A 27343-nucleotide genomic window follows, 5' to 3' on the forward strand; every position below is an offset into this window, starting at 1 on the left:
TGTTCAACAACAGAAACACAGAGAAGAGCAGAAAAGCAGAGTAAACTTCACCTTTCAAGCATCCAACCAGACATAGCCCCGAGACTTTCTGAACCAGAGATGATTTCTCTGTATTTAGTGACTCTTGGTGAAGTTCTCATCCCAGCAGTGCCTGGCTAGGTCTGCACAACCATCCCATTCCAAAGTCTTTATAAGCAAACAGCAGGCAGTGGAAGATGTACACAACTGTAAGGACACAGTTGTGTAGGAGCACGCTGAGGAAGACAGAAAGAGTGTGAGTTTGCACCAGGTCCTGGGCCTTTCAGCAGCAAAAATCATGTCTCTCATCAAGCTAGCCACGAAGGCAGTGCAGCTGGTCACAGTGTATAAATGCACTTTATGGGCAGCAGGATTATGGACACAGGGGGTTTGCACTGCAGGTATGTTGGCTTTGAGCTTTAAAGCTGAATGCAGCTCTGTTATCTGGGCAAGGACACGTTGGGCTCAGTGGGAGCTCATGGCAAGCCAGCATCAGCACAGGATGGAGGCTCCTGCTGGTCCTCCTGGAGGAAAGAAGGAGCGTTCACCTAGTGAGAAAGCTGGCAGAACATCTCCCACCGTGGCAAAATATTAGGAAAAGTAAGGATGCAGCAAGGAACTTCAGCATAAGAACTGCATGCTCAGGATTGCTGAAAGAGTCATTGGAAGCCTTAAGAGGTTGAAATGGGCCCAAATGTCATTGAAACTAAGGAGAAAAAAGCATTTCCCTCATAATGAGAACTCCCCACTTTGCCTATGGAATAATTCACCTGAACCATTTCATCGAGCTGTCCCTAATAGCGCTGTCTGACCCAAGATGGGACCTTCCCAGTCAAAAGCTAGTAGCAGCAGCCACAAGAAAGTGGCCCGAGAAAGGTCTGTGCTCTTCTCACAGCGGCACAAAGCTATTTTTTTTCCCCCAGGTATTTTTCAAGGAAGTGGAATTGCAGGTGAGAAGAAGGTACAGGTTTGTGGGCAGGATCTCAGACCTTGTGAGCACATCACCAGGGCACCAGCCACGGTCCCTGTGCGCAGAGGCATGGCAGTGCAGCCGGTCCAGGCTGGGCTACTTCGGGAAAGGGGAGACAGTGAAAGAGAAGGGAGCAAAACAAACCATATATTTCATGAAAAATGCTTAGGTTTTGGGCCATAACAAGATAAAAGAAAAAAAAAAAAAAAAGGAAATACCACATTCATAAGAAAAACAGGATCCAGTAATTATGGACAGAGAAATGACTCAAGGGCAGGGAAGCCACCAGCTGAAACTTGGTGGAGAATGATGTGAAACGGGGTTTTGTGCCGATGAGAAACCATTCTCAGCACAACCTGGTGTGGCCCCTGGCTGCGGGGGAGGCTGGGGGTGGAACAAAGGGAGGGCACTTCTCCCTTGAGGAGAAACGTCCTCAAACCACCAGGACCACCTGGCAGGGCAGTGGGTGCAGCTGCCTCCCGTTGTCCTCAGTGGTCCCCGAGGTGCTCCCCACCTCCGGCTCGGGCGGCTGGAGGCGGCTGCCTTGGTCCCAGGGCTCCTCCTGGTGCACCAGGAGGCCCACCCAGGAGCTCGGTGGCCCTGAAGCCACAGGACCTGGGGTTGGGGAAGGATGGTTGGAAAGCCCCGGGTGCAGCCCGGTGGCCCCAGCTGTGCAGCACGCAGGGGCAATATAAATATTTTGCAGCCAGAGCGCCTGCAAGTGAGTGTGCGGCCCCTCACCTGCTCTGGCAGCGAGGCAGGCGCGGGATCAAGGCGAGCTCGCCTTCACATCTGGAGGCCTTGAAGAGCACATGAAAGGGGGCCGCTGGGAGCCACGATCACAAACGGAGAACGGGGAAAGTTCGGGTCAGGCAGGGATTTCTGGCTGGTGGGTTTTACACTGAGAAATTCTCTCTGTCTCTTTCATGCTGATGAAGATCCTTTTAATTTTCTTCCCCCTTTCTCCTCTCCGTCTCCCCTTCGGCCAGGCAGATAGCTGGGAGCCGTGCAGCATGTGATGCTGCCTCCCATATAGGGGCAGGAGCAGAGCAGGACCAACGGATGGACGCCCTAGGGCCAGACTTGCAGACAATATATAACCTACTGCATGATCTAAAACGCTTCCCACTTCCACAGAGCGAACATCAGGCGGAGCGGAGCGGCGGCCGGGAGAGCAGCCCTCGTGCAGGTGAGTCCCCGCGGCTCCTCGCCCGGAGCCCGGCTCGGGAAGGGGAAGGTGCGAGGGACTCGCGCCAGGCAGCAGCACAGCCGGCTGGCTTCTGCAGTTCGGGGTGTGATTCTGGGGGGGTTTAATCCCTTTCGGTGCCTGTGCGAGTCAGCCGAGGAGGTGAGGACCGGGTGTGCGGCAGAGCCCAGCCTCAGCCCCGCGCCCTGCAAGCGCAGATGCCGTCAGCTGCGGAGCATCCCGAGCCAGCTCTGCTCGCTCCCATTTCTTGTGCCTGGGACACCCGTGCTGCTCTGGGACATCTCCAGGCGGCGGGGCTCCCTGCACCCTGCCTTTTCCAATGGAGCAGAACAAGTGCAAACAACTTTAAAAAGCACTTTATTTTTTTTCCTTTTTTATTTTTTTTTCCTAACCCTGAATCCTTCAGCGTCTGCCTGGATGCCTTCACCTTCCTGCGCTGGAATTTCCTTTGCAAAGGAAACTGTTCCCAGCTGGGGCTGAATGGGGGATGTGGGCTGGAGATAACACGGCTAAAAGGCGAAGCAAACAAAGCACACAGTGTCTATCTGTCTGTCTGGGCGTGGGGGGGGGTCCTTACAGAGCACCTGCTGGGGCTTTCCTTGTGCCGTGTATCTGTTCTCACACGGGGGGAACAGACTTCGTGCCTGGGATAGTTTGTGCCCTGCTGAATGGCAGATATTCCTAGCAACAGCTACACAGTCTCGATGCTCGTGCAGAGTTCTTGTTGCCTTTTTTTTTTTTTTTTTTTTTTTTTTTCTGCCGTTCATTGGGGTTTCGGCTGTGTCTGACCGCGGGGTGGGGGCTGAGGAGCCCAGGCTGCATTCAGGGCTGCGAAACCTCGGTGAACTTCCAGGAACTTGAGCAAGCTGCTGCGGTCCCAGGGCAGGCGGCTGTCATTGTGAACTGGTTAAAGAGGGGCAAAAAGGTTAAATCGAATATGTTTGTGGATTTCTGCTTATATGTGCTAAAATTTCTTTGAGTGGAAAAAGGGAGAGGAGGCTAGGTTGAACCCGACAGGATGCTCCTGTGCTCATGCCTCAGTTTCCCCATCTGCTCACTTCACCTGCCTGCCCGCACCGCGCGATGCCAGCCTGTGCTGCGCAGCCCTGTGCCTGCCCAGGCAGGGACGTCATTTCTCGTTCTTTGTTGGGGAATCAGAAATAAGATCTTGATTAAAACTGCACTTTCAAGAGAGGACTCAGAGGACCCTGCTGGACAGGGACACCCAGACACTGCAGGAAACGGCACCTGCGGGGTGCTGGGGGCTCGTCGGACCTCAGCAGTCCATGCAGGGCATCCTGCGGTGCCATCAATTTGGGCCAAACTCTCCAGCATCTCCCTGCTACCGGGAACTTTTCCTGGCCAAAGGTGGAAATCCAATTCCCTTCCATAGCTCAGCATCACCAGGGAGATGGGAGCCCTGGGGAGTCCCCTCGCCCCCTGCTCATGCTTGGACCCTGTCTGCGGGACAGCAGAGGACAGCAGCTGCGTGCAGCTGTGGGAAGGGGGGAGCTGCTGGTATTTTCAGCTTTTAAAACCCTTCATTGTGGCAGATGCTCTCAGATTTGCCCCCCCCCCCCCCTTTCTTCCGCCATGCTGGCTTCACTCTGCACCCTGCCAGCGGCAGCACCTTTCCCTCTGCAAAGTCAGCCAAGCAAAGCTTGGGTGACAAGCACATGCCGCACAGGGTGCCACAGCAGAGATTTTGGGGCCCTGAACCCTGTTACACCCTTTGACAATCTGCCTGAGCAATTCCCATATCAAGCCTGCCCTGCTGTAGGAGAATTCAGGCTTTGGCAAAAGCTCCGCTTGCCCTCAGAGGGGTTAAAAACGCAGACCCGTAGTGCTGATTCTTCGCTGTCCACCAAGAGGGAGAAGCATGGACATCAGTGGGTTTTTCCCATCCCGGCCCCTCGCTGCTCCCTGCCACCGGTCCCACGGGACAGATGCTGTGACCGAGGGGACCCCGTGGTGCAGACCCAGCTCCAGCTTGGGGCAGCAGGTCTGGGGGCCTGCTACGTGCAAGGAGCCGCTGACGTGCTGCAGCGGAGCAGCGTGGAGGCAGCGGGGCTGGCGGACGGGTCTCGGTCGGCACAGGAGGCAAAGCACTTGCTGTTTATTAGGTCCTCCTTACGGTGCTGGCACCGCCTGGGGAAACAGCCCCCAGATCCCACTGCTGAGCAGGGGGGGAAAGGGCCTGAGCCCCCTTCTGACGTGTGCAGGAGGGGATTTTTCCGTGGGGAGAGGCAGGCACAGCTGGGGGCCCGAAGGGGATGTCCCCCACCAAGCCCCCCCCCAGCCTTGCAGATCTGACCCGGGGGCAGCTGCAAGTGACAGGAGGAGAGAAGCCACCCGAAACGAGCCCGCCTGGGGGCTCGTAGGGGCTGCGGAGGCACTCGACTGCCCCTGGGTGCCGGCACCTCTCTGGGCCGCGGGCGCCCACCGGGGCGCGAGGCCGGTCCCCAGCCCCGGCACAGCACCGAGCCGGCGGCCGGGAAGCGCCGCGGCGGCAACGGGGCTGGCACAGCTGTGTGGCTTTCAGAGCTGCTTGATCGATAGCTTCTTCCTCACGCTCCCCCATTCCCCCAATCCCCACATGCATTTTTCATGCTAACCCCTCCTGGGCAAAGGCTGTCTAAGCAGGAAACAAAACACCACAAAACAAAACAAAACACAACCAAAACCCACTTTTGTTTCTTTGGTCCCCGGAGGTTGTTTTAGTTTAAGGGCCAATCTATATAGGTTCGGGGCTGGGAATATCTTTGCTCCACGAACAAAGAGGCACGGGAAAGCTCCCCAGGGCCTCTCTTCAGCCTCTTCAGGTTGGCCCAGAGCTGTGGAAGGCTGGGCTTTGTACAGCGAGCCCAGGCCTCACAGCGCCATGCAGTCGGGGCAAGGCAGGGAAGGGAAGGCTGGGGCTGGGCTCCTCCTGGGCACCTCCTGCCGGCCCCATGGCCCCGCTGCCCCATGCCAGGCTGAGCCGGCTGGGATGGGGCAGAGCCACCCCGAGCTGCGGCCCCGAGCGCCTCTGGGGCCCCGTTGGAGCTGAGGCAGGGCTGCGTGTGCCGAGCTGGGCCCCGACAGCTCCCGGGGCAGCAGCAAACCTGCGGGTCCCTGCCCAGCCGGCAGCGTCACCGACACACCGACTGCTCCCTGCAGCTGCACGAGCATCCCCCAGGAGAGACTGGAGATGAAGGTTTGGGCATTTTCCAGAATTAGGGGAAAAAAAAAAAATTGCTGCATTTGGGCAAAGAGCAATTTTCAGGGAGAATCCCCTTTTCCTGCCCTGTTGTCCATGGGGAGGGGAGGGGTCCCTTTCTGCTCCCTGGTTTTGGGTGGCACCAGGAAGATGTGGGATGGTTTGTGCACCATCGCCAGCACCCCCTGACTCTCCCTGCTGGCACTGGCGCCAGCCTGGCCGCTGCGGGGAGGCTGCCACGCACCTGTGCTGAAGGACAGGTCCCTGGGCGAGGGCTGGTGCAGGGCTCCCAGGGACCCCCCCCGACCTGTGCTCCTCTTTGTGTCCCCAGCACCGGGCACCCCATGGGCTCAGACCCCGTGGGACCAGAGAAGGGAACCCCAGCCACATCACCCCGCATTGCTCCCAGCCCTGAGCAGGCATTCCCCAGCCCTCCCAACGCACGCCGGGGATGCGGCCGCAATGAGACGGCTCGGTCGGGTCCGGCATACGGCAGCGAAAGGGCAGGGGCCAGGATTAGCACGGGGAGGAGGACACCTTGACCTTTCCAGCAGCTGGTGACGAAGAAAAGTTTCCGGTGACCTGTAGCAAGGCACCGGGCGGGCTCTGTTATCATCTCATCAAAGGCCAGCGTGCCGGCCAGCAGCGGGCAGCCACTGCCGCTGTGCCGTGGGGCTGGGAATTAACTCACCAGTGCCCGGCTCAGCCAGGAGCTCTCGGGATGCTGAGCTGGGACAGGCAGGACGGCAGACTGCAGCCGTCCCCGTCCCCTCTGCTGGCTGGCACCCAGGCACCCCTCAAGGGGCTAAGACCCCATCAAACCACTTCCATGGTTGCAGACCCAGGGAGAAGCCCACATGGGGGCTGCCGCTGTTCCCCTCACCAGGTGCCGGCACCCTGGGGTGCGGGGAGGCAGCCGTGCCCCAGACCCACCCCAGGCTGTCCCTCTGCTCACTGGCCCGGGGTGGGGGGTGGCAGCCGGCTGTCCCCGACCTTCCCGCGCGCAGATGGCATGGGCAGCCAGCACAGGTGGCCCTGTGCCGCGGCAGATTGGGGCCGGCTGCCTGCAACGCGCCCGGGAAGGGCTGCGTCCCCGCCACGGCTCAGGGACAAGAGCGAAGGCAGGGAGTGGGGAGCTGAGGGGGCAGCAGGGACAGCTGCAGGTCCCCGCTCTGCTGTGCCCGCCGTGCGCGGTGCCAGACCCGGTACTTGGGCACTGGCACCAGAGCCCTGCTGAGCTGTAAAATACTGAGCCAAGGACACAGCCCGGTGATGGAGAGCCTGTGGGTCAGCAGCGAGAGGGTATGCAGGGTCCCCTCGCTCGGCCCCAAAGAGACAAGCCAGGCCAGAGCCTTGGGCAGTCTGGGGAGGGTCGGATTTTCAGAAATTGCATTAAACTACGCACAGGGATCCCAGGGCACAAGCTCTAGGGGTGGGGATGATGGCAGGGCTGTCCCAGTACAAGGGACCCCAATGCGCTGCGCAAAGGGGACATCTCGCACCGCTGGAGGTACGGTGCACGAGGCATCAGGGCATGGGCGGCTGGCTGCAGCAGGTAAATGATTAATGCCGCAGAGAGCCAGCCTGGCACCCTGCCCATCGTGTGTCGATGGGCGAAGGTGACGCCGGGAGGGGATTTTTTGCACCCGGGGCTGCCCACGCCACCCCATGGGGGCGAGGGCTGGTGCAAGGAGCCGGCCCCGAGCTGCTCACGCACCCGGCCCCAAACCGGCGTGCCGCGCTGCCTGCCGAGCACGTTCTCCTCCAGCCCAGCTGGTTTTGCTCCCAGCCTGCTCCGTCTGCGCGCATTAAAGCTGTTTCTAGGTCTGAACTGCTTTTGGCAAGCCGGGCTCCTGTTGGCCTGTCCCTCTCCCCACCGCCCTCCCCAGCTCCGGCACGCACCCCCACGCCAGCCCCCGGCCGCTCCCCCTCCCTGGCCGCAGCTCTGCCAGGGCCATGGCAAATCAGAAAGAAGCCTGCGGGGCAAATCGGTACAAATGAGACCGAGCAAGAGGGTGGGGAGGGACGGTGAGGGAGGGGGGAATGACTCCTGGGTTCGCGCTTCTGTTCCCGAGTTTGATGTTGTCTGCAAACAGCCCTGTAAATGCTCGGGAGCAGCATCCAAAGGCACCTGCCCCGCTCCTCTCCGTCCCAGAGCAGAGCGGGGGCCCAGCCGGACGCTCAGTGCAGGCGGGGAGCGGGCTGAGCTGTAAGTCCTGCCGATTCGGTGCCCGTCGGGGCGGGAAGGGGTTGGGCAGGTGGGCGAGGGGGCCGAGGGGCAGGGGTGACCCCAAGGACAGCACCCCACCGAGGACCCGGAGGGGGAAGCTTTCCCGAGGTGAAGGCTGCCATACCCCACTGGTTTGCATTGCCCCCAGAAATCAGCCCACTGAAAACGGGGAGCCCAGCAGCGTGAGCTGGGGCTCAGGTGCCAGAGGAATGTGTGGGCACTGGGAAAGGGCTGAGCTAACTGTAGGAACGGGGGCACTGCGGGGAAAGACACTGCTCGGCACAGGGCTTAAATTATTTCAAAGTGATGCTCTTTGATCCAGTCACCGAAATTTTTGCAAAGTGTCGCTGCTCCATCTTATTAAAGGCGCTCGGCACCGGGAGGTCATATGGGGCCTTTCTGCTTGGATTGCTCTCCTAATGACATGTCCAATTGCCTTTGCCGGGGATTTGCTCACGCGAGTCTTTTACAATAGAAAGTTTGTGGCGGATTTTGGACGGTTTCCCCGCTGCCGTGTGGCGTGCTGCGGAGGGCTGACGTTGCTCCCGACTGGGAAGCGAAGCAGTGTGTCGGTGATCAGGCTGGGCATGCACAGGGCACGGATTCATTTTGCGTGCTCTTTCCCAAGGACTGCATTTTCCTCCCTGTGATCATAGAAAAATCAAGAGCAATGTTTTGTGTTTTTGTTGTTGTTGTTTTTTAGGCTTGGAGATGTGATAAATGTTTGTAATCGTGAAAGACAAACACAAATGGAGGGAAAATATGAGATTTAGAAGTAAGACAGTATTATCCATATTACCCATGTTTTTCCCTCTAAATTCTTCCTAATGGGAGCAAAAACTAAGCTGAGCTGCTGAATTTTGAAGGTTAGTTACTGCGATGTTTAATGGTGCCGAATAGAGATATACCAGAGAATTCATACCAGAGAATGAATGTTCGCAATAATTTTGACAATTAAATCAATGGGTCATGTAATGAAGAGCATTTCACAGCACAGAGCATTCTCAGGCTCTTAAAAAAAAAAAGGTGGTAAGGAAATGAGGTGGGTAGGTCCCAAATGTGTATCAGCAGTGGCAAACCCCAGGACCGACACGGGGCAGGCTCGGGGCACTGCCCCTGGGTCTTCTCACCCTTTCTGGTGTTTCAAAGCCCAGCAATGCTTTGGTGCAACCCTGGTTTGGAGGAGGGAGGCACAAAATGGCCCCTCCGGAGCCGACATGCAGTGCTGGGCTGCCTGGGACACAAAAAAATGCAGCTTTGCAGCCGATTCCCATGGTCCCACGGCACAGAAGAGGTTAAAAAGATGCCTTCCAAGCTTTACACCAGTTAATAACACCCAGCATACAGCCCCAGTGGCTCTGCCTCAGGCCGTTAGTCTTCCCGGTCATTACTTGGCCATACAGACCCGGCTGGGTCGCTGTTAGAGGCAGGGTCACCTCTCGGCCCCAGCGATGCCGAGGGCGCGGGGTCCGGGCTGGGGGCTGGCAGCGGGGCGGCCCCGGGGGAGCAGCACCCAGGGAGCCGCCTTCATCCGCGCTGATACAAACCCAACGTCCTCGTCAAGGAACAGAGCGGCTGCTGCTGCCTCCAGGTGAGCGAATGGCCTGCAGCGTTGCAAATGTTCCTGCCTGAGACTAAATGTGCGTTTTGGGGGAGATCTGTCCGCAAAGCGGCTGCGAGGAGCGCTGCCACCTCTCCTGCGCAGGTATTCCCCGCCGGCAACGCAGGGCCGTGTCCCCTTGTGCTCTCTGCTGACAGCCAGCACTTTCGGCACGTTATCCCCCGGGAAAAAGACTCGTTTTAATTCTGTAGAAAATTCTTTGGGGTGTCCCCCGTTTGCTGGCCCGGAGTCAGGGTGATCCCATGCTCCTGGCTGGTTCATCTCCTGCACCTCCGACGGAGTCGGTCGCACCGTCCCTCCCGGTCCACACCTTCCCTCACTGCTCCCGCAGCCCCTTCAGACAGCAGTGCACCACTTGCCATTCCGTTATTTATTCAGCAGCTGGAGCAGATTGGGCTGGATTCTGTGGGACGTGGTCTCCAAACTGCACCGGACCCTGCCCTTGAGGCAGCACTGGTGCTGCAGTCTGTGCTGTGTGCTGCAGACCTGGAGCATCGTCTCCCACACCCCTACCAGCTTTTACCTTGAATATTGCCAGCCTCCTGAATGCCGAGAGGGTGCCCGGGCACAGCCAGGGTGAATTTACCTGCTGCGAGGAGAAAAAGGGGCTGTCTGGATAGGGGAGAGATGCGATGTTTATGGGATTTTAGCAGGGTCTTCGCTGTGGTCTCCAGAAGTATTGTCACAGCCAGATGCATATGGATGAGTGAACTGCAAGGTGGGCAAACCACGGGCCGGACTCAGAGGGTTGTGCTCAGAGTGCCAGAGCTCAGCAGAGGGAAGCAGAGGGAGCAACCCCGTACCGCAGGACACGTCAGGGGCCGGCTGGCTGCAAAGCAGCTTTGCAGGCAAGGAGCACGTCTGGGCACGAGGCAGCCGTGGAGCCAGGTCCATGACACGAGCAGAGCCAGAACTCTGTCACTCTGTCTGCCAGAGCTGAACCAAGTTTTTTATTTTTATTTTTATTTAATTTTTTTATTTTTTTTTTCCCAGAGGGTGGGAAAGATCCTGAAGGGAGCAGGAAGCACCGAATGGGGACAGAAAGACAGGGATGGGGAAAGCTGAGGGCAGTGCTTGTGATGTCCATGTGTGGAGAGCCTCTCCTGGAGCAGAGGGAAAGGAGGTGAGGGTGCAGCAATGGACACGTGCAGGAGCAGAAGAAAGTTGGGCTGCAAGGCAGAAGGTGGGCTAGGAGTGGAGGGGTGAAGGTTTCGTGCCCCAGTTCTCAAAGGAAATTGCATGGATTTGACCTGGAATATGGTGAATTTTGTGGTTGTTAAATGGGGACTGATTCGGTGGAGCAGGATGCATGAGCAGATCATACAAGCACAGCAGGTTCTGTGTGGAGGAGAGCTGGCTGAAGCACAGGGTGTGAGAAGGGTTGTATCGAGAAGGGGACACCTCCGGGGTGCCTTAGGTGACACTGCGAGAGCTGGCCTCTGCCAGCCCAGCAAAAGCAAAGGAAGATCTCCTTCACTTCTTATCCCTCCCATTCCAAGAGCATTTAAAGAGTGTGAAATGAGTAAGGCTAAGTGGAAAGTGAAAAGGAGGAGAAAGCTCCTTAGTACTGGTGCTCAGGAACTTGATCACAGAAGTTTCAGAAGGTTGTGGGGCCTTCTGAAGGGTCCAGGGGTGATGCAATGCACCCCATTGTAGGACAGAGCTCACTGCTTTGCAGGGGAGGTGGTGGGGTGCATTGTGTCCCCAGCCTGGGGACCCATGCTCACAAAGGGGCTAGAGATGGACCACCAGCTCCAGAGGTGGGCCAGGTGGAAGGCTGCGAGGACATCCCCAGGGCGTGTGGTCCCAGGCTGTGGGACACCAACATGGGGCTGTCAGACCTCATATCAGGCCAGCGAGAGAAAAAGAAACCTGTAAGCAGAGAAAGAAACCTTAGAGGTCACAGAAACTGAAAGAAGTTATGGAAACCTTCCATGTATCACATCAAGCACAAAGGTGGCTATATCAAGCAGTCTTCCAGCCCCTTGGGAACAAGCAGGGTAACTCTGCGGGGCCGTTTTGACCTCCAGGAGCCCTGCACATCACAGGCATGACACAGACTTCACCACGCAGGAGAGCTGGCCAGTGCCTTCCTCTCCAGATGCATGGGCTTCTCAACCCACCCCCAGCCCTCTCCACATGGTTGTCCACCATGCCAGCCAGGGGCACCATCTTCTCTGCATGCCTTTGGGTGCCAGCCGTGCTGCTGACCCTAATGGCTTGCACACAGCCACTTTCCCCTCTACCCAGCCACACATTTTCATCTGGAGACTGATGTTGTCTTCACATCTGGAGCTCTGTGTGCAATTGAGCCACTAAATCCATGGCGGGGTGCCTGTGCTCTCCTGGGGCTCCATGAGCAGGTAGCAGTAGAGGTGGAGGAAGAAGCAGGGAAACCCTGCGGTGCGGCCCAGACACGAGCTCGTGCGGGTGGCTGATGTAATGTGGAGAGACAGACTTACATCTCCTCACCAGGACCTGCCTCCTGCCCTGGGGGGCTGCGGCAGGAAGGGCTGCGGGAGGAAAGCCTTTTGCGGTGGAGAACGCTCGCGTCCATGGGGAGCAGCCTGGAGGCTCTCGCGGCCTCATCTCATCTCTCCAGGAGCCTGTGAGCTGTGTGTCATGGGCGGAGGGCAGCAGACAAGGCTCCAACCCACTCGCTTGGTTGAACGCTCACCACCACGCTGCTTTCCGTAGGATGCCGGGGTTGCCTCAGGGGGTCTTCAGGCTAGCTGAGGCTCAGGGAGAGACGGCTGCTTTTTGGGGATGGAGGCTGGAGGCAGAGAGCTCAGGAGAGGTGAGAGACATAGAAACGCTTCTTGAACAAGAGCACAAAAGGGAGGAGAAAATTTTGACCCACAAGTAGGGAAGACTTGTGTGCACAAAGGTGCTGTGGCTCAGGCACCCAGCAGGGAGCAGGCTCATCATGGGGCGTGGAGGACTCGCCGAGGCTGGGTGGGTGACCCCAGACAGCCTCGCTCCAGAAGGCAGCAGTGCTCACTGAGACGGAGCCGCCTCATGTCTGCGCTGGTGTTTGGGGTCAGACTGGCTTTGGGGCTGCAGGCGGCCCTCACCAAAAGCTCTCTGTAGACATGAGCTTTCCAAAGCAGAAACTCCGGATCCCCCAAAATGCTGGAAATCTAAAGGTTGGGAATCCAAATGCGACCAGATTTTTAGGCAATTGGGTTTGGACATTTTGCCTGTAAAGCAGTTTGGGCTGCATAAAGGTGCAAAATTTATTTAGAGATGAGCGCTGTCAGTGGAGACCAAGCAGGAGTAAGGCAAATATCCGGGTGGGCATTGTCTCAAATCTGTTGACACAGGGGCCCCAAAGGATGGCCCCATGCAGTTGTTTTAGGGCACACAAGAGCAGTTCAGCACTCAGCCCCCACATGGGGTGAGGTTCCGAGAGGTTGGGAGCTCCTGGGCCCCACGAGCCAGGCTTCCCCCCTCTTCCAAGTGCCTGCTGCTTTGCCATGGCCAATTGCCCTCACCCCAGCCTCTGATAAACGCTTAAAAGCTCAAATCACACAACCCCGGGCTATGAAAACAAAAAAAGGACCCGATATCCGCTAATAGCCAAGTAGCCCCTGCAGCAAAAGCATGCAGTGTAGGGAAAGTGGTTTGCATTGATCGGCGGCTCCCCGCTGCCACCCGCTCCCTGCAAAGCCTCTCTGCCTGCTCCAGGCTCGGCACTGCTGAAAATGGGATAAAATCCCCCAGGAAGCACCAGGTTGGGGGGGTTCTGGGTAATGGCAGGAAAGGGACAGTTTGTGGGGCTGGATCAGGGTAAGTGGCACATCCCATAGAAAAGCCGTCCTCCCCCTGCTGCACCGTCCTGCCGAGCACCATCATTTGGGCAGCCAGCTCCCTGCTGCAGAAAATGCTGCTGGCAAATTGCCCTGCAGGGACCACAGAGATGGTTGCGATGCCCAGCCCCTGGGGCATGAGTGGTTTGGACACCAATGTGTAGGACTGTCTTTCCCCCTGCAGTTGTCCCTGGCACACAGTTGGCACAGGGTGACAACCGTGCAGGGTGGAACCAGCTCACAAGACCACGGGAACCTCAGCGCTTCTCCCATGGCCCTTCTTCCTTGCCATGTCCTATGGGAAAGGCTGATGGCTACCAATTTCCGTGGTGGTGTGGCTCCCTGGCAGCCTACACACTGCACTGGAGGACTTCGAGGGCAAAGGGAGGACAGCAGCTAGAGAGTGGGATCCTTGCTCCAGCCAGAAAAGCTCTTAGGTGTCTGCAAAGACAGGCATCAGGGCAGGTTCACAGTGGCAGGGCTTCTCCAATGGACACGTGCTGTGAAGAAGGCCTGCCTTTGAAGCAGATCACTCCATCAGTCTTTTTGTCTCTCCCTTCCCTGAACAGGCTGCTCAGGTATGCCTATGAAAAGGGGGAGAGGGCTGCAACGGCTGGCCCTGTGTCCAGCTTCAGCCTGGAAAGAAGGTGGTGAAGCAGGGGTGTGATGGCGAGCCACAGACTCCCCCCATGTGGCCAGAGCGTGGTCAGGGACTGTGGGCGCCATCTTCTCCAGCCAAAGTGTTGGAGGACATCGAAGGGAACTTGTGGGAGGGACCGGCTCAGGAAGCAGTGCGGTGTGCTGGGAACTCCCCGCTGCAGGATGTTTTGGGCGCTTAACATTCGCTTGGCTTCAAGAGAAGCCCCTGTAGATTCGTGGAGGGGAGGGCCACCAGCGGGTGCTACGGAAACACCATGTCTGCTGTGGGGATGAGCTGCGGTGGCTGAGGTTTGGGGAAAATTGGAGCAGTACCGTAGATGCTTGCCCTACATCCTGGGAATCTGTTTCGGTTGTTATTAGAGACATGAGCCGGGTGGGCTGTTGATGCGATCCAGTCCAGCTGTCCTTAATGTTGCATGGATCGCTTATAACCCTGCAGCTCAGGCTGGGTCTGAGATTTTTAAAGTACTGGAGCACCAGAGACTGCACATCTCTTTCCTGAGCATCTCTCCCTTCTTTGCTCCCTTTGTCTCTCCATCTCTTTCTTTTCCCCTTGCCCCTCCACTCCTTCCATCTGACCGTGCCCCCCTCCCTGCATCCTGGGGAGGAGAGCAGGGATGCTGCAATTCCCAGGCACAGGTGCACAGTCCCTGCCGCGCGCTGCCCCCAGGCACGGCCCCGCACGGCCGCAGCTGACAGCCCACTGGAAATAATGCGTTGTGGCAGAGCGAGACTCAGCAGACCACGAAGATCTGCTGGTGCGGGAACTGCTCAGCAACCAGGAGCCACAACGCCTGGCTCCCGGCTCTGCAGGGCCTGATCCAGCTCTGGGGATGCCTCCACTGCACCCGAGCCTTCCTCCCCTGGCCCCTGGCTCTCATACGGGGCATTTTCCCACCCCATCTCCATCTCTTCCTCTGCTCCCCCCTTTCCGTTCCTCTCCGCTATGCTGGGAGGTGGAGGTGGCCACGTCTCCCTGTCCCCATGCAGGACTGTCTCCCTGCTGTCCCCACAGCCCCAGATACAGGGGGAATGGCTCCCGCAGCAGGGTTGGAGGAGAAGGACCAGGTGTGCAGGAATGGAACAAGCAGTTCCAGTCTCCCAGGAAAGATTTAATCTGCCTCTGGTGTATAAACAGCAAATGTTTGTTCAACTAACCTGCAAACGTGCGGCACGAGGCATGGCTCCCACTCAACTGCTCCGTGTTTCTTGCCCTCTAATGGGGAGGGGGGACAGGGCACAGCCCAGTCCAGGGCCCGTGAGGCTGCACGGAGCTTGGTGGCTGGAGCCAGGAGTGATGCTGGGGAGAAAGGGCAGGATGCGGCCAGCTGCTGTGGCTGCACGGAGGGCACCCACCCTGCATAGCCACCTCCACATCCCTTCTGCTCGCCTGGGTACCACAGCGCCCGCGCAGGGCTCTCACAGCTCCCAGCCGTGATGCACGCAGGTGGCCGAGGTCTCAAGGACAAGCCGCTCGCTCTGGGTGTGCTGGGGGGCCATTGCCCATGGAGGTGATCCCCCAGGCAGGAGGCCCTGAGCTCTGCCTGCACATCCTGCTGAGATGGGCCAGTTCTGTACCCCGCTGCTCCCCTGTGAGCCCCAGCGCTTCAACAGGTTCCAATCAAAATAGGGGACATGGGTTCATGGCACAGGGAAGTTTTTTTCCTATTTTCTGCAAGAGCAGCTCTCAGTGGCAGGGTCAGCTTCCAGTTCAACTGGCACGTGGGCACGCAGGGCTGTCCCCAGGCCCCGTTCCCTGTCCCCTGTCCCCATTGCAGGCAGGATGTCTGATGACAGATCTCAGTAAGAGAGTGGAAAGGGTCCTCCGCAGGTCCTCCCTGTCCTGGCCTACAAATGCTCATGCTGTGCTCCGCAGAAGAGGCGGGTGGTGATGCCACTTGGTCCTGGTGGTGAGCAGAACGTGGAGGAGCCCCCAGCACATGAGAGCATCCTCCAGCCCAGCTCACCACCTGAGTGCGGGGCTGGTGGCACTGTCCCCAGGGCTACCACTGGCACGGGGCATGAGGAGGGGCCATGAGCAGAGGGTGCCTGTGGACGCTAAGGATACCTGGGACTCCGCAACCTTGAATCAGCCCTCGGGTGCTGCAGCCAGGCTACGGCTGGGCTGGGCTGGGTGCACACCGGTCCAGTGGGGACAAGTGCCCATGGCAGCTTGGAGCGGCCGCCTGAACCTGCCCTGGCCGCTCTGGTCCTGGCGGCCCTGCCTTGGGCCTCTCTTCCCGCACGGGCTCAGACCACACTGTCCCCAATGTCCCAGCTTGTTTCCCTGAATGGCCCCAGGTGCCTGCGGCAATCTGGAGATGGTGCTGCCCATATCCAGTAGCAATGTCAGGTTAAAGTCAGTCCATCTGCCTCTCCCCAGCAGGTCTGTCTGTCTGACCATCCTCTCTGACAACGTCTGTGTATGAGCAGGGCTTGGCAAGGCTGCACAGCTCACCAGCTCCCGCATTGTCTCCTTCCAGGGCACGCAGCAGTCCCTGGGGAGGTGCAGGGAGATTCAGGTGCCAAGCCCCTCCATTCTCACCAGGAGCCGTCTCCAGGTACCCACTACCATGTCCAAGGATGATGTGGGCTGCAAGATGACCTCTGTCTACAAGCACAAGGAAAGGAAGCCAAAAAAGCCCCACTACATCCCAAGGCCATGGGGCAAGCCGTACAACTACAAGTGTTTCCAGTGCCCCTTCACCTGCATGGAGAAGTCCCACCTCTACAACCACATGAAGTACAGCCTGTGCAAGAACTCCCTCTCCCTCCTCATTGAGTCTGACTGGCCCTACAAGAAGGGCAACCTGCTCCACCCGGAGCTGCGGCTCCTGCACGCCACTGAGGCCACCCGGCTGCGTGGGCGCCGGGACGAGCCGGAGACCTGCGACTCCTCGGCCACATTGGGAGGGTCGGGTAGGATCAAGCAGACCCCTGGCGGGGATGGCCATGAGGAAAAGCAGATGCCAGGGGTGGAGATCCTGCCTGCTGAAGGGGCTGGTGAAGAAGGTGGCCCATTCCAGGAGGAGGAGGAGGATGTGGCTGGCCTCTTGAGGCAGATGGATGCGGGGGAGAAGAAGGAGAAAAACGAAGAGGCGGGTTGCCAAGGTGACCCAGCTGAACCAGAAGTGAACACTTTGGTCTTTGGCTTCAAGAACAAGCGAGACAAACCTTGCAAGGAGGTGGAGCCTGACTTCATCATCACGGATGTCTTCTCCCTCAAGAACCATGTCATGAAAAGCAGGGAAATGGCCTCCCCAGACCTAGAAGCTAAGCCAAAGCATTGCAAAGTGCCAAAGAAATGCCTGGCAAGCAGTGGGATCCTCATGGAGCAGTGGAAACTGGTGGCAAATGGGCAAAGAAGGAACACATCTGAGGTCTCCCCACCTTGTACTGATAGCAACATCATCCCTTGCTACCCCCCTCCAGCGTACAGTGACTACCACGAACCTCAGGGCCTCAACCTCTCACTGCTAGGTATTAACTATCCGCTGAACCCCAGTCTCTTCTCCTACCTGAGCCCCACCATGGCCAACAGCGCGACAACTCACCCACACTTGGCTCAGCTGCCCTTCCTGGCCTCCACGGCCCAGCTGATGCACCCGCATACCTCCCACTTCCAGCCTTTGCAGAGCCCTGAGCGCTCAGCCTTCCTCCCCCGCTTCTACTATCCCTTGCTCTTTGAGCACACCTTCAGCTCCACTGAAGGCAAAATGTCCTCCAGCAAGCCAGAGGCCCAGCAGCTGGTGGGCTCCGTCCTGCCCACACCTCCCCAGGCCAAACCCCCCAATGAGCCGACCAAAGCGGGGCTGCTGAAGGTACCGGTTCTGAAAACGAGCTTTCCTTGGCCCAAAGGCGGCAGAGAGGAGGCAGCCTCTGAGCTCAGCCACGGAGCCATGCTGGGGCAGGAAGAAGAGGAGAAGTGGTTGTCCCAAGAGAAGGAGAGCAACCCAGATTTGGGCCTCAACAACCTACGCAAAAAGCCAGCCGCTGACATGTACCAAAATCTGGTAGGGATGAAGGATGGCACTTTTGCCCCCAGCGGCGTCCGGAAGGCGGAGTTGCCGGCAGTGACCTGTCTGGAGACCAGCAGCCCTGCAGGCAACAACCTGAAGAGGAAGCTTACCTCCAATGATCTGGATTTGATAGGACCTGAAATGCTGATGCCTGGAAAACTCAGCTACCAGAGCAGGTAAGGTGTCTGATTTCTGCCTCTTCCTTACATCCGGCTGGCCCTAAGCACCATCTTTGTACCCTGTTGTATCCCCAGTCCACCCCTTGCCTCTAGACCATGCAGTGAGTCTCCAAGGGCTCAGCACACTCCAGGCTGGTGGTCCGGCCACCAGACAGCCAGCACCCACCCACGGCAGGGCTTTCTGCCCTCCAGGACCTGAACAGCCTTCAGGCATGTCCAGGCGCCTGGGCTGTGTCACCACTTGCTGCCCCTTGCTTTCCCCCATTTCATACGGAGCCAGAAGCTAAGTGGGGTCTGTGCAGTGTGGACCTGCCCTCCCTAGGCACCAGGGAATCTCCTCTGGGGTCCCCAAGTATCCCACGGTTGCTGGAACAATTGTTGACTATTTTTAAACATCCACATTTGCATTCCTTTGATTTGCCTTCTGGTTTCAAAGCCCAGAGGGAGGGTCACGCTTCCAAATATTTCCTTTTACCCGGGGCTAGAAATGTGCACAGCTCCTTTTAACAAAATTTCAGTTCCTCCCCTGATTGTGCAAGTCCAGCTGTGGCGCCAAGAAAAATGTCACCGTCAAAACCACAGCTTTTGGCACCCAGAGGAACCTTCCCTGGAGAAGCTCTCCGTGCTTTTCTATCTCCACCTGCCTCTTGCCTGTTGTCAGGCTGGCTGCAGAGATACCCTCCAAGCGCTCTCCCCAAGTGACTGTATCCGTTTCTCCTCTGCAGTGGTTCAAGGGCCAACACCGGCCACATCCCCAGGGTCCTGGATCACTGGCACACAGATGTCCTTGCAGGCTGGCCAGAGGAACCGGAGAGGGGCAACGACTCTGAAGTCCTGCCCTTGGGGGGTGCTGGCCCAGACCACGGCCTCTGCAAGCAGAGCAGACCACAAGAGACTTCTGCCACCATGACAGACTCTGAGGCTACGACCGTGCTTATCGGGGACCTGTCCAAAACCTTAGAGGAGTACCAAGAGGTGGAGAAGAAACTGTCTGATCTGGCAAAGGAGGATACTCCCGGGCAAAAAGAGCTGAGGGACCAGCTAGTCAAAATCCGAAGGGAGCTCTACCACATCCACCAGGCACTGGAGAAAGCCACCAAAACCCACGAGGGGCCTCTGGACCTCTCGGTGAAGAGATCCTCCGAAGGCCTGGAGAAGGGCCAGCAGGCCAAGAAGGAGCCGTGCAATATGGGCCTGGCCAGCGAGAAGCTCCATGGCAAAGACCAGGGGACCCTCAACAAATGCACGGCCACGGGTGATGCTGGAGATGAGGAGGGGCTGCCGAGCTGCCTCCTCGAGGCCGAGAACAAAACCATCGACTTGCTGATCAAGATGAGCCGCTCCGAGAGCCTCCGGGCGTCCTCCTCCGAGGACCACCTGGGTGCAGTGATCAAGGCCGAGGTCCTGCCGCTCACCGTGCCGCTGGAGCTCCGGCACGTCATGGAGCCCTACTACAGCCGTACCACCAAGTGCGAGGCAGACTCCAGCGTCCTGCTCTGCTCTGACGGCAGATCCAGTGCCACCCAGGGCCCTCAGCTCCCGGTCACCACCGAGGACGGGCCCCTGGGCTGCCGGGCCATGCAGCGCTCCCTGTCCTGCGGCCTTCCCAACGAGACAGATGCCGTGTGCGTCCACAGCCCTCTGCATGCCGACCCCTAAGTCCACCTTGCTTGAAAGCTCCTGGATCTCACTAGCCACCTCATGCTTGACCTTCCTACTGTCCCTCCTCTCCGCTCCCCCTCTTCCCCACAGCTGAAAGCTTCACCACTGCCCGACCCCACAAGGCCTAAGAAAACAGCCTTGTGCCCCTCTCCCCACTGTCCTCCTGGGCTCTGCATGCTCAACAGCCTCGGCTCCCCAGTCCTGGAGCTCGCTTTGAACAGGAAATCACTAGCAGGCAAGAAAAGAAAGCTGCTAAAAGCACCTGGCTTTCAGCAAGAGGCTTGTCCACCCTTCTCATCAGAGACACTCAGGGACTTGTGCAGCCCAGCTCCCGGACTTGCAGACAGGGGCAGGACCACGAATGGGTGTCTGCAAGGCCAAGCCTGAGTCCAGATGTGGTTGTGCTCAAACAGATTCTGGCTGTCACCCTTGTACAGAGCAAAGCCGTGGCTGCTTTGTCTCCTGGTAGCTTCAGGGTCACAGCAGGCAATCGGTTGCCCAGACGGACCGACCGAGAGGACAAATACTTTCCACGCTGTAGACACAAGAACATCTTCCCAGCCACGACAACACGAAGATGTGAGAGACACCTTGCCTCAAACCACAGCTCCACACTTGGGTGCTGAGCGCTCTGCTGAGAGGCTCCACGAGGACTTGCCATGCGTGGGGACTGCTGGGCTGTGGGGACACGTTCCTGCCCACAGCTCTTCCAGTGTCTGGCTCCTTCTCTTGCCTTTCCGCAGAAATGAGCTTCCCTCCCTCTGTCCCCTCAGCCTCTCCCCATGCAGACACGATGCACGTTCCTCCAAAAGACCCATGCCCCTGCAGGGTACCACTCCCACAAGCTCCTGCCCACTACTCCTAATTCCCCAAAATGTTGCTAAATGGGACAGCAAAATGGGTGAGGCGATGCTGCCGTGAACCCCACTGCTCAAGGGACAAAGACCCTAAAAACAGCTGCAAGGGGACTTTGGGATATGGAGCTACCTGGCCTGTCCCATGCTGGAATGACCCCAAGCAGCTGCTCCCCAGCCAGGTGGGGAGCCAACCGCCCTGTCCCCTACCACCATGCTGGGCAGCGTCTGCTCTGGCCAGGAAGTCTCCATGCCTGGGCCAGGCTTTCCTGGGCTTCTTACCAGCACGGTGGGTATAATAACATGCTCTCCTCGGCCCTTTTTTCTCCCCTCCACACTCTGTTCAAGAGATGGAGAGTTCTCCTGCCAGCAGCCAGGGCCTCCACTGACTTGACCTGGCTGCTCATTACCACAATGAGAAGAACCCAGATGGGGGCAGGAGGAGAGCCAAAGGGGACAGAAAGCAATGCCACAAATAGGGGACCCATGCAGCGCAGCACGGGAGCTTAAGGCACTGGATCTTCTCTGGGCACGAGGAGGACATGGGTGGCTGAAGAAGGCAAGTCCCACATGCAGCCTGGGGCTCCCAAGAGCTTTGATGGACCCAAGCAACAGAAAACACTGACTCTCCTCACCAGATTGCTCTCTAAACAAAGCTTGCAACTTGTCAGTGGGGTTTACTTCTCACTTACCATGGCCCTTCTATGGCCAGCTCCACATCTTCCTGGTGGGTCATGTCCTGCTGCTTCCCAGCATGGCCCTGGCTCCATAAGTCTAGTGAAGATCAGGAGACCTGACCATAAGAAACCCCAGGGCTTGAGTGCAGGATGCTTGATCCTGGAGCCCAGGAGAGGTGGAGTTGGGTCTTTCTTTCTGGGTTTGAACAGCGCTGTGATCTTTGAATGCCATAACATCACCAGCACAGCAGCCCTCTCCATACCAAGCACCTTGCTCACACTACCCACTCCCAAAAAGCCTATCCATCTCTCTCCAGCCTCTTCTGCCACCCTGTGCCCCTCTGTCACCCTGTGCCCAACCTGCCACCCCACCCCTTCCTATGTCCTTCATCCCACAGCTCTCCCCTGCACCAGCATCTCCCCATCCCATCTCAGGGCTCCCTGCTCTCTCCCCCACACCAGCTTCTCTGTGCATTTTCCATGCCAGGCCCCTCGCCCCTGGCCTGGGGAGATGCACAGAAGCTGGAGCTCTGTTTTCCTGTGATATCCGTTCCTGCCCACTTGGCCCTTACCTCCTCTGAGAAACATCAGGACTTCTGGGTCCCTCTGCCTGCCCTGGAGCCCCATCTCCTTCCAGCCCCGAGCATCGTGTTTTATTTCCCAGCAAATTTTGGGCACTTGGGAGTGCCCAAGAGACACTGGTGGGGGAGCTGGGCTCTGTGACCATCAGCCGTGGACTTCAGCAGGAGGTCAGTGCCCAGACCACCAGACGGTGCCGCCTTTCCCCCTTTTCAGCTGATGTATTGCTTGAACACAGGTCGCCTCCCCTGCCCTCCATCCCACCGCCCCAAGCTGGGACCCACCCCGCTCAGCGGTGCCGGGGTGGCAGCCGGTGCCCGCAGCCCTTGCTGCATTGCTCACGGCCTCTCCCGCCTCCGCAGAAAGCTGGAGGGCAGGCGGGAAGCAGAGGTCAATCACACTATTTATTGTTCACAGTTTTACGAATGTACAAAACAAAAACCAAACCATTAAAGGGAAAAACCTCCAAGCGGGGGCTGCTGCCGTCATATTTGTTGGTGCTGGACACTGCAGCTCTCCATCCCACCTCCAGGTTTCGGGGGCTCAGGGTCAGCCACCGGCCGGATGGGGCCAGAAGCTGGCACTGGCTGCATGCGGTCGGTATTTATATGTGTGTAGGTTTCTTCTGCCGGATCAGCGCTGAGACCCCACCTGCTTGTCCCACCGCCTTGTCTGAAGCCAGCTGTCAGCAGGAGAAATGCCACGCAGGCCTGGTGTCTGGCTGTGGGGACGGCGAGCGTGGCTGTCCCCGTCCTCAGAGCTGGCAGCGCGGCACCAACATCTCTTGCTCCCCAGTGCTGGCACAGGAAGGAGCGGAGAGAAGAACGTGGGGTCGAATCCTGCACCCCAGTGGCACCCTACCTTGCCCCCCATCCCTGTGGTGCAGCACCCTCTGGAGAGGAGAACTCCCCTTCCATGGCCACAGGGGGCGGCCCCTGCCCAGGGGCTCCTGCTGAATGGCCCCGGGTGCCTCCAGGAGGCAGCCAGCCCACGGCACCATTCCAGCTCCAAAGGTGGAAGCATTTACCTTTGCATTTAAATAATGGATGGGAGTTGAACTACCGGGGTGCCTTATCCAGGCTGCAATCTGCACCCTGGGGGCCCTCGGCCCACTCCAGCTCGGGGCCCATTACACGGCTATTTGGTCACCCTAAAGGCATCTGATAGCTGACCATTACCCGCCCTTTAGGGTCAGCCCACCCGATAGCCATCTTCCTCGGTCACGGTTGACCAAAGTCCCCCCGGCTCACACATCCCCCCCAGTTTCCTGCAGCACCAAGGCCGGTCCCCGTCACCCACTGGGGGACCCCGCTGAGCCAGGCTGAATTGTTCCCCGTGCCTGGCGAGGCCAGCAGCCCCCTTCTGCGGGGTGGGGGGACACGGGGTCACAGCAGGTCCCCAGCACTGTGCGGAGCCCAGCAGCTCCTGGTCAATGGAGCTGCACGACTTTTATGGGTTTCTTACCCCAGGTGGGTACAGCTGCTCCTTCTCAGGTATTCCTTCTCCTCCGGGTTCAAGAGCAAAGGACGTCTCGGGGATGGAGGGGGCGGGGGGGAAGTTTCCTAATAAACAACCCTCCAGGGAAGGCTTATCTCGGGCAAGGCGGTAGGAGGAACAAGACTTCAAGGTTCCTTGTGCAAGAAGAGGTTGCTCTCCCCATCCCACTGGCACAGGGACGTGGCCCCAGGGAAGCTGGGAGCAGACCTGGGACCTTGGGGGTGGGTTTGCTGCATCCCAAACCACTTTTCCAGCCACGATGGCTTGGCTGCGCCCATCAGGGCCAGCAGCAAGAAGCAGATGGAGGCACAGCCCTGCGCCCAGGGGACGAGGGTGCTGCCACGAAAAGCCATGCTGGCAGGGTGCTTGCTATGCCTCCCAGGCTCCAGGAGAGGGGCCCGGAGCACGTTGCACGCCGAGGCACACAGCGGTCGGCAGCTGGGGGGATGTCGCAGTGAGGTGGGACCCATGCATGGCGTGGTCAGGGTGCTGGGCGCTCACTCGTGGCGGTGGGCTCCCAGGTGGAACCAGCTGGGCACGAGAAGTGGTTCCTGCCCAGCACAACCAGTTCTCTCCTACCTCAGCGCGGGCAGGCCGGAGCTCGGAGCAGTGGAAAGTTACCGAACGTGGACTAAAGAAGGGCCAAGGTCGGCAAGGAGATTTCTGAGCAGACGTGTGAAGCTGCAGAGACAACCTGGAGCAGAGCTGCTCCGTCTTGGGCAGGAGGGGGCAACGAGCTGGCTTTGAACTGTGAGCTGAGGGCAGGCGGCCACACCGGGCTGGGAGGGCTCTGGAGCTGGGGTGACACATCATGAATTGCCCCAAAGGGTCCTGCCCCTGCCTGCCTTGTGCTTCCCACCTGGGGAAAAGGGACAGTGAAAAGCATGCAAGGTTTTCTTTCTGCCAGAGGAGTGCATGCTGTGGAGTTTCTCCAGGACCTTAAGTGAGGAGAAGTGGTGTTTTCAAAGGGTCCTAGAAGGTATCAGCAGGGCCAGGAGGGACCAAAATCCTCTGTGTCCCCTCCCAGGTCTTCTCAGTCCCTGCCCTGCCTGGAAGCACCTGCACGCCAGCAGCGAGCAGGGCAGGATGCAGACCTCCCCACCTCCACCTCCCCAGGCAGAAATGTCCCCAGGGCTGGTGGCACATCAGGGAGCGACCTGCAAGCAGCGCAGATGTGCTGAGACCTGGCCAGGGGCCGATCTGCAAAGCCATGCAGCGCAGAGGGCACCACGCACAGTGCTCCCCGCTCGCCCTGAATCTGCTGCTCGCAGCCCTTTGCTGCAGCTCCTGGCATCGCAATTGCCTTGGTGGCACCGCTGCCTCCAGCCCTCTTGCTGTGTCCTGGTGACTGTCCTTGAGCTCTGCTGGGACCACAACTCTTGAGCTGCTGGGATGAGAGTTGTACTCGCCATCCCCCTCCACGTGCTGTCAGAGTGGGCAAGCAGGCAGGGGGAGCCAGCCCACCTCCTCAGTTTCGTGGGAGGAATAAGAGCACACAGGGTACAAAATTTCCCTGCTGCGTTTTTTGCCCAGCTCATCTGTTATTGCAGCTGGAGGTCTCCTTTCGCTGGTCCTGAATGCCTCCGAATGGATGAGAATGGACCATTTGTGTGCGCGCGCTCAGGGCAGAACCCTCCTGACTTTGGAGTTGGACCAAATGCCCAGAGAGTGAAGCAGGGAGAGTATGCGTACTTCAGAGATTTATTGGGAGTGGGTGGGAGAGAGAGTCTGTCTTGGGGGGCACACAGTCCCTAGGGGTGGCCAGGCAGAATAGGAGCAAGCAAGTGCAAGAGCAAGAGCAGGTCTCCCTCTGCTCCACGGGATGCAGGAGATGGTGGGCACCAGGGCCAGGTGCCACCCTAAGAGCCACCCATGGCCCAGCACCGGGCTCCCCCAGCCCTGCGACAGATGAGGAAGGGGTGCCATAGGGAGGCTGCCTGCAGGCAGCCGGGCTCGCCCATGGGGCAGCTCCCGCAGGGAAGGAAGGGGCTTTGTGCCAGCGCCCAGCTGCTCCGCACTGCTTTTTTTGGGGGTCAGACTCAGCAGGGAGCTCGGTGTCCTGAAGAAGATTAACTTCCTAATCCTCCGGTGAGCCCAGTGAGAGTGGGAGGCTGTGCAGGAGGAACAGGGCTTTCTTATCACTCTGCCAAGGGAGCTCAGCCCTATCAGACATGAGAGAATCTCCTCCGTGGGTTAGCTGACTGCCAGCAGGGACTCTGGGGTCTCACAGGGTGGACCCATTGTCCCGGGGCCAGGGGCATGGCAGGTTTAGGACTTCCCACCCAACGCTCTCACAGCAGTCCTGGGACCCCGCTGGCTGCTGCACAGAGGCACAGGCGCGGTGCATTTGATCTTTCGGGTAATTAATGTCACTCAGCACCCTGGGTGTCCGGACAGACGGAGCCGCCTGGTGTCTGTGCAAAGACACAACAAGCTCGTGTTCGGCTCTGGCACCACGGGCAGCCGGACACCTGCCCGCCGCCCTGCTTCGGGTCTGTCCGTGAACAGTCTCAGCCAAAATCTCCCCACAGGGACAATGAGCCCTCCACGGACACCGTGCCCATCCATGCCCCCTTCCCTCTCCCCAGCCCCGCAGGTGTCATCTAGATGGGTTTGGTTTTTTTTCCACAACTCCACGTCTAGGTAGCAATCCCACGGCGCCAACCTCCTGGCACGTGTCTCCGGTGCCAGGTGGGTGCTGTGTCCATCCCCTGGGCACGGGGACTGGCAGAGATCCAGGGCTTGAGCTCCCCGGTCTTTGTGCTTCCCTTGCGGACACTGAGGCCAGAGCCGATAGCCCCAAGTCAGGGGAGGAAAAACCCCAAGGGGAGAAGTTCTCTGCTAATGCCTGCCAGTGTCGTGCTCCAGGAGAGCCTGAGTCGCACCCAAACTCTCTTCCCCCTGCTCCATCTCCAGCGCTGGCAGCCGGACCGTGCCCCTCTCTTTGAACCCTGCAGCTCCCGGTGCTGGCGTGGGCACGGGCTGTGCCATGACACAGGTGTCTCCTGAGGTCCGGGGGTGGCTTTGAAACGGGTTGTGACAGAGGCACGGTCCTGCAAAGGTGAACGGGAGCCCCAGGGCCAGGCTGTGTTTGTTTATCCTGGTGATGGAGCACACGACGGCAAAACAAAAGGTCGGGCCCTGTTGCCCTGGGAGATGGTTTTTGAAGCTTGCCTACTGTCCTCAGATGGAGTGGCCCCGGCACTTGTCATGTCAGGTTATTTTTGTAATTTTGGCTGGTCTGAAGCAGCCCCCCAGACCCTGTGAGCTTCAGGAGCACACCGATAGGACCAGAAGGGCCCCAGGCACCGAGCCAGGAGCTCCCAGCCCTGGGCTTCAGAGGCAGCTCCCCGTCCCACAGCTCCCACAGCCAGCCAAACCCAACCACCTCCATTGCCCAAGCACCCCAAAAGGTGGGGGGAGCCTGATCCAAACTTCATTATCTTTGGCCCGTCTGAGTAACAGACAGACACAAACTTCTTCAAGCCCAGGGCCACATTTAAGGCAGATGCTTTGAGCTCATCCCTGGCCAGAGTGGACCGAGCATTGTGCAAAGGCAGCGCTGCTGGTGAGGGAGGGCAGGCTCTGACCAGCACCTTGCAGGTGGGACCCAGCTGATTCTGCTTTTACTCCCCACTCCCTTTGCTTGAGCTGAACCCATAAATGCCACCTTCAACCCTGAACGTGACCTTCCCCAGAAGAGGGGAGCCAGGGTTGAGCCACGTGGAGATCAAGAGCTGGGCTCCTTCCTGAGAGATTCTCCACTGGACCTCAAACCCTGGCACTGCAAAAATCTTCTGTCTGCTTCTGTAAGCAGTGACACTGAGGCACCCAACCACACATGGCACAGGCTGGGAGCACACAGGGAGGCACGGAGAAGCACTGAGACAAGCCAGGAGTCCTGATCCAGGGCGTGGGACTGTCCCTGTCCCACCTCCTAAAGCTGTCTCACTCAGGTGCAGCATATCGCTCCCGTTACAGAGACCTCTCCATAAAAGCCCCAAATTGCCACAATGCCTGGGTACCTTGGGGTCACTCCTCCCTGGATCCTGGAGGAAAGGCACCTTCTCTCCGGGCATGAGACCAGCAGGGAATAAAAGCTGCGTGAATCAGCCCCTGTCTTGCTGCTTCTGGTTGTCAGTACGAGGAGCTGGCGTGTTTA

At 58.6% G+C, this 27343-nt stretch overlaps 1 protein-coding gene and 1 long non-coding RNA gene across 4 annotated transcripts; one reads left to right on the forward strand and one right to left on the reverse strand.

The window, feature by feature from the left end:
* The first annotated feature begins 985 nt into the window (after positions 1-985).
* On the forward strand, positions 986-22153 carry PRR35 (proline rich 35). 3 transcript variants are annotated; one of them, XM_080556124.1, is made up of 3 exons: positions 986-2177; positions 16198-17909; positions 18638-22153. In XM_080556124.1, exons 2-3 carry the CDS (start codon positions 16288-16290, stop codon positions 19569-19571), a joined length of 2556 nt encoding a protein of 851 aa, XP_080412250.1. In that variant the 5' UTR covers positions 986-2177; positions 16198-16287; the 3' UTR covers positions 19572-22153. The 3 variants fall into 3 exon arrangements, with proteins under 3 accessions (XP_080412250.1, XP_080412249.1, XP_080412248.1); XM_080556123.1 differs by lacking the exon at positions 986-2177 and adding an exon at positions 3725-7603; XM_080556122.1 differs by lacking the exon at positions 986-2177 and adding an exon at positions 3725-5391.
* Positions 20934-27342, reverse strand: LOC308178090. The gene is made up of 2 exons (XR_013939561.1): positions 27207-27342; positions 20934-22481 (listed from the first exon to the last, which is right to left on the reverse strand). It is a non-coding gene; the product is annotated as an uncharacterized lncRNA (long non-coding RNA).
* Position 27343: the final 1 nt, after the last annotated feature.

This window comes from Anser brachyrhynchus, assembly GCF_964034855.1.
Source record: "Anser brachyrhynchus genome assembly, chromosome: 15".
Classification (NCBI taxonomy): Eukaryota; Metazoa; Chordata; class Aves; order Anseriformes; family Anatidae; genus Anser; species Anser brachyrhynchus.

Bases quoted from the DNA above. Each gene is read 5' to 3' on its own strand.
- PRR35 (XM_080556122.1), top strand. The intron at 17,910-18,637 runs GTAAGGTGTCTG...TCTCCTCTGCAG, and splicing joins AAACTCAGCTACCAGAGCAG to TGGTTCAAGGGCCAACACCG.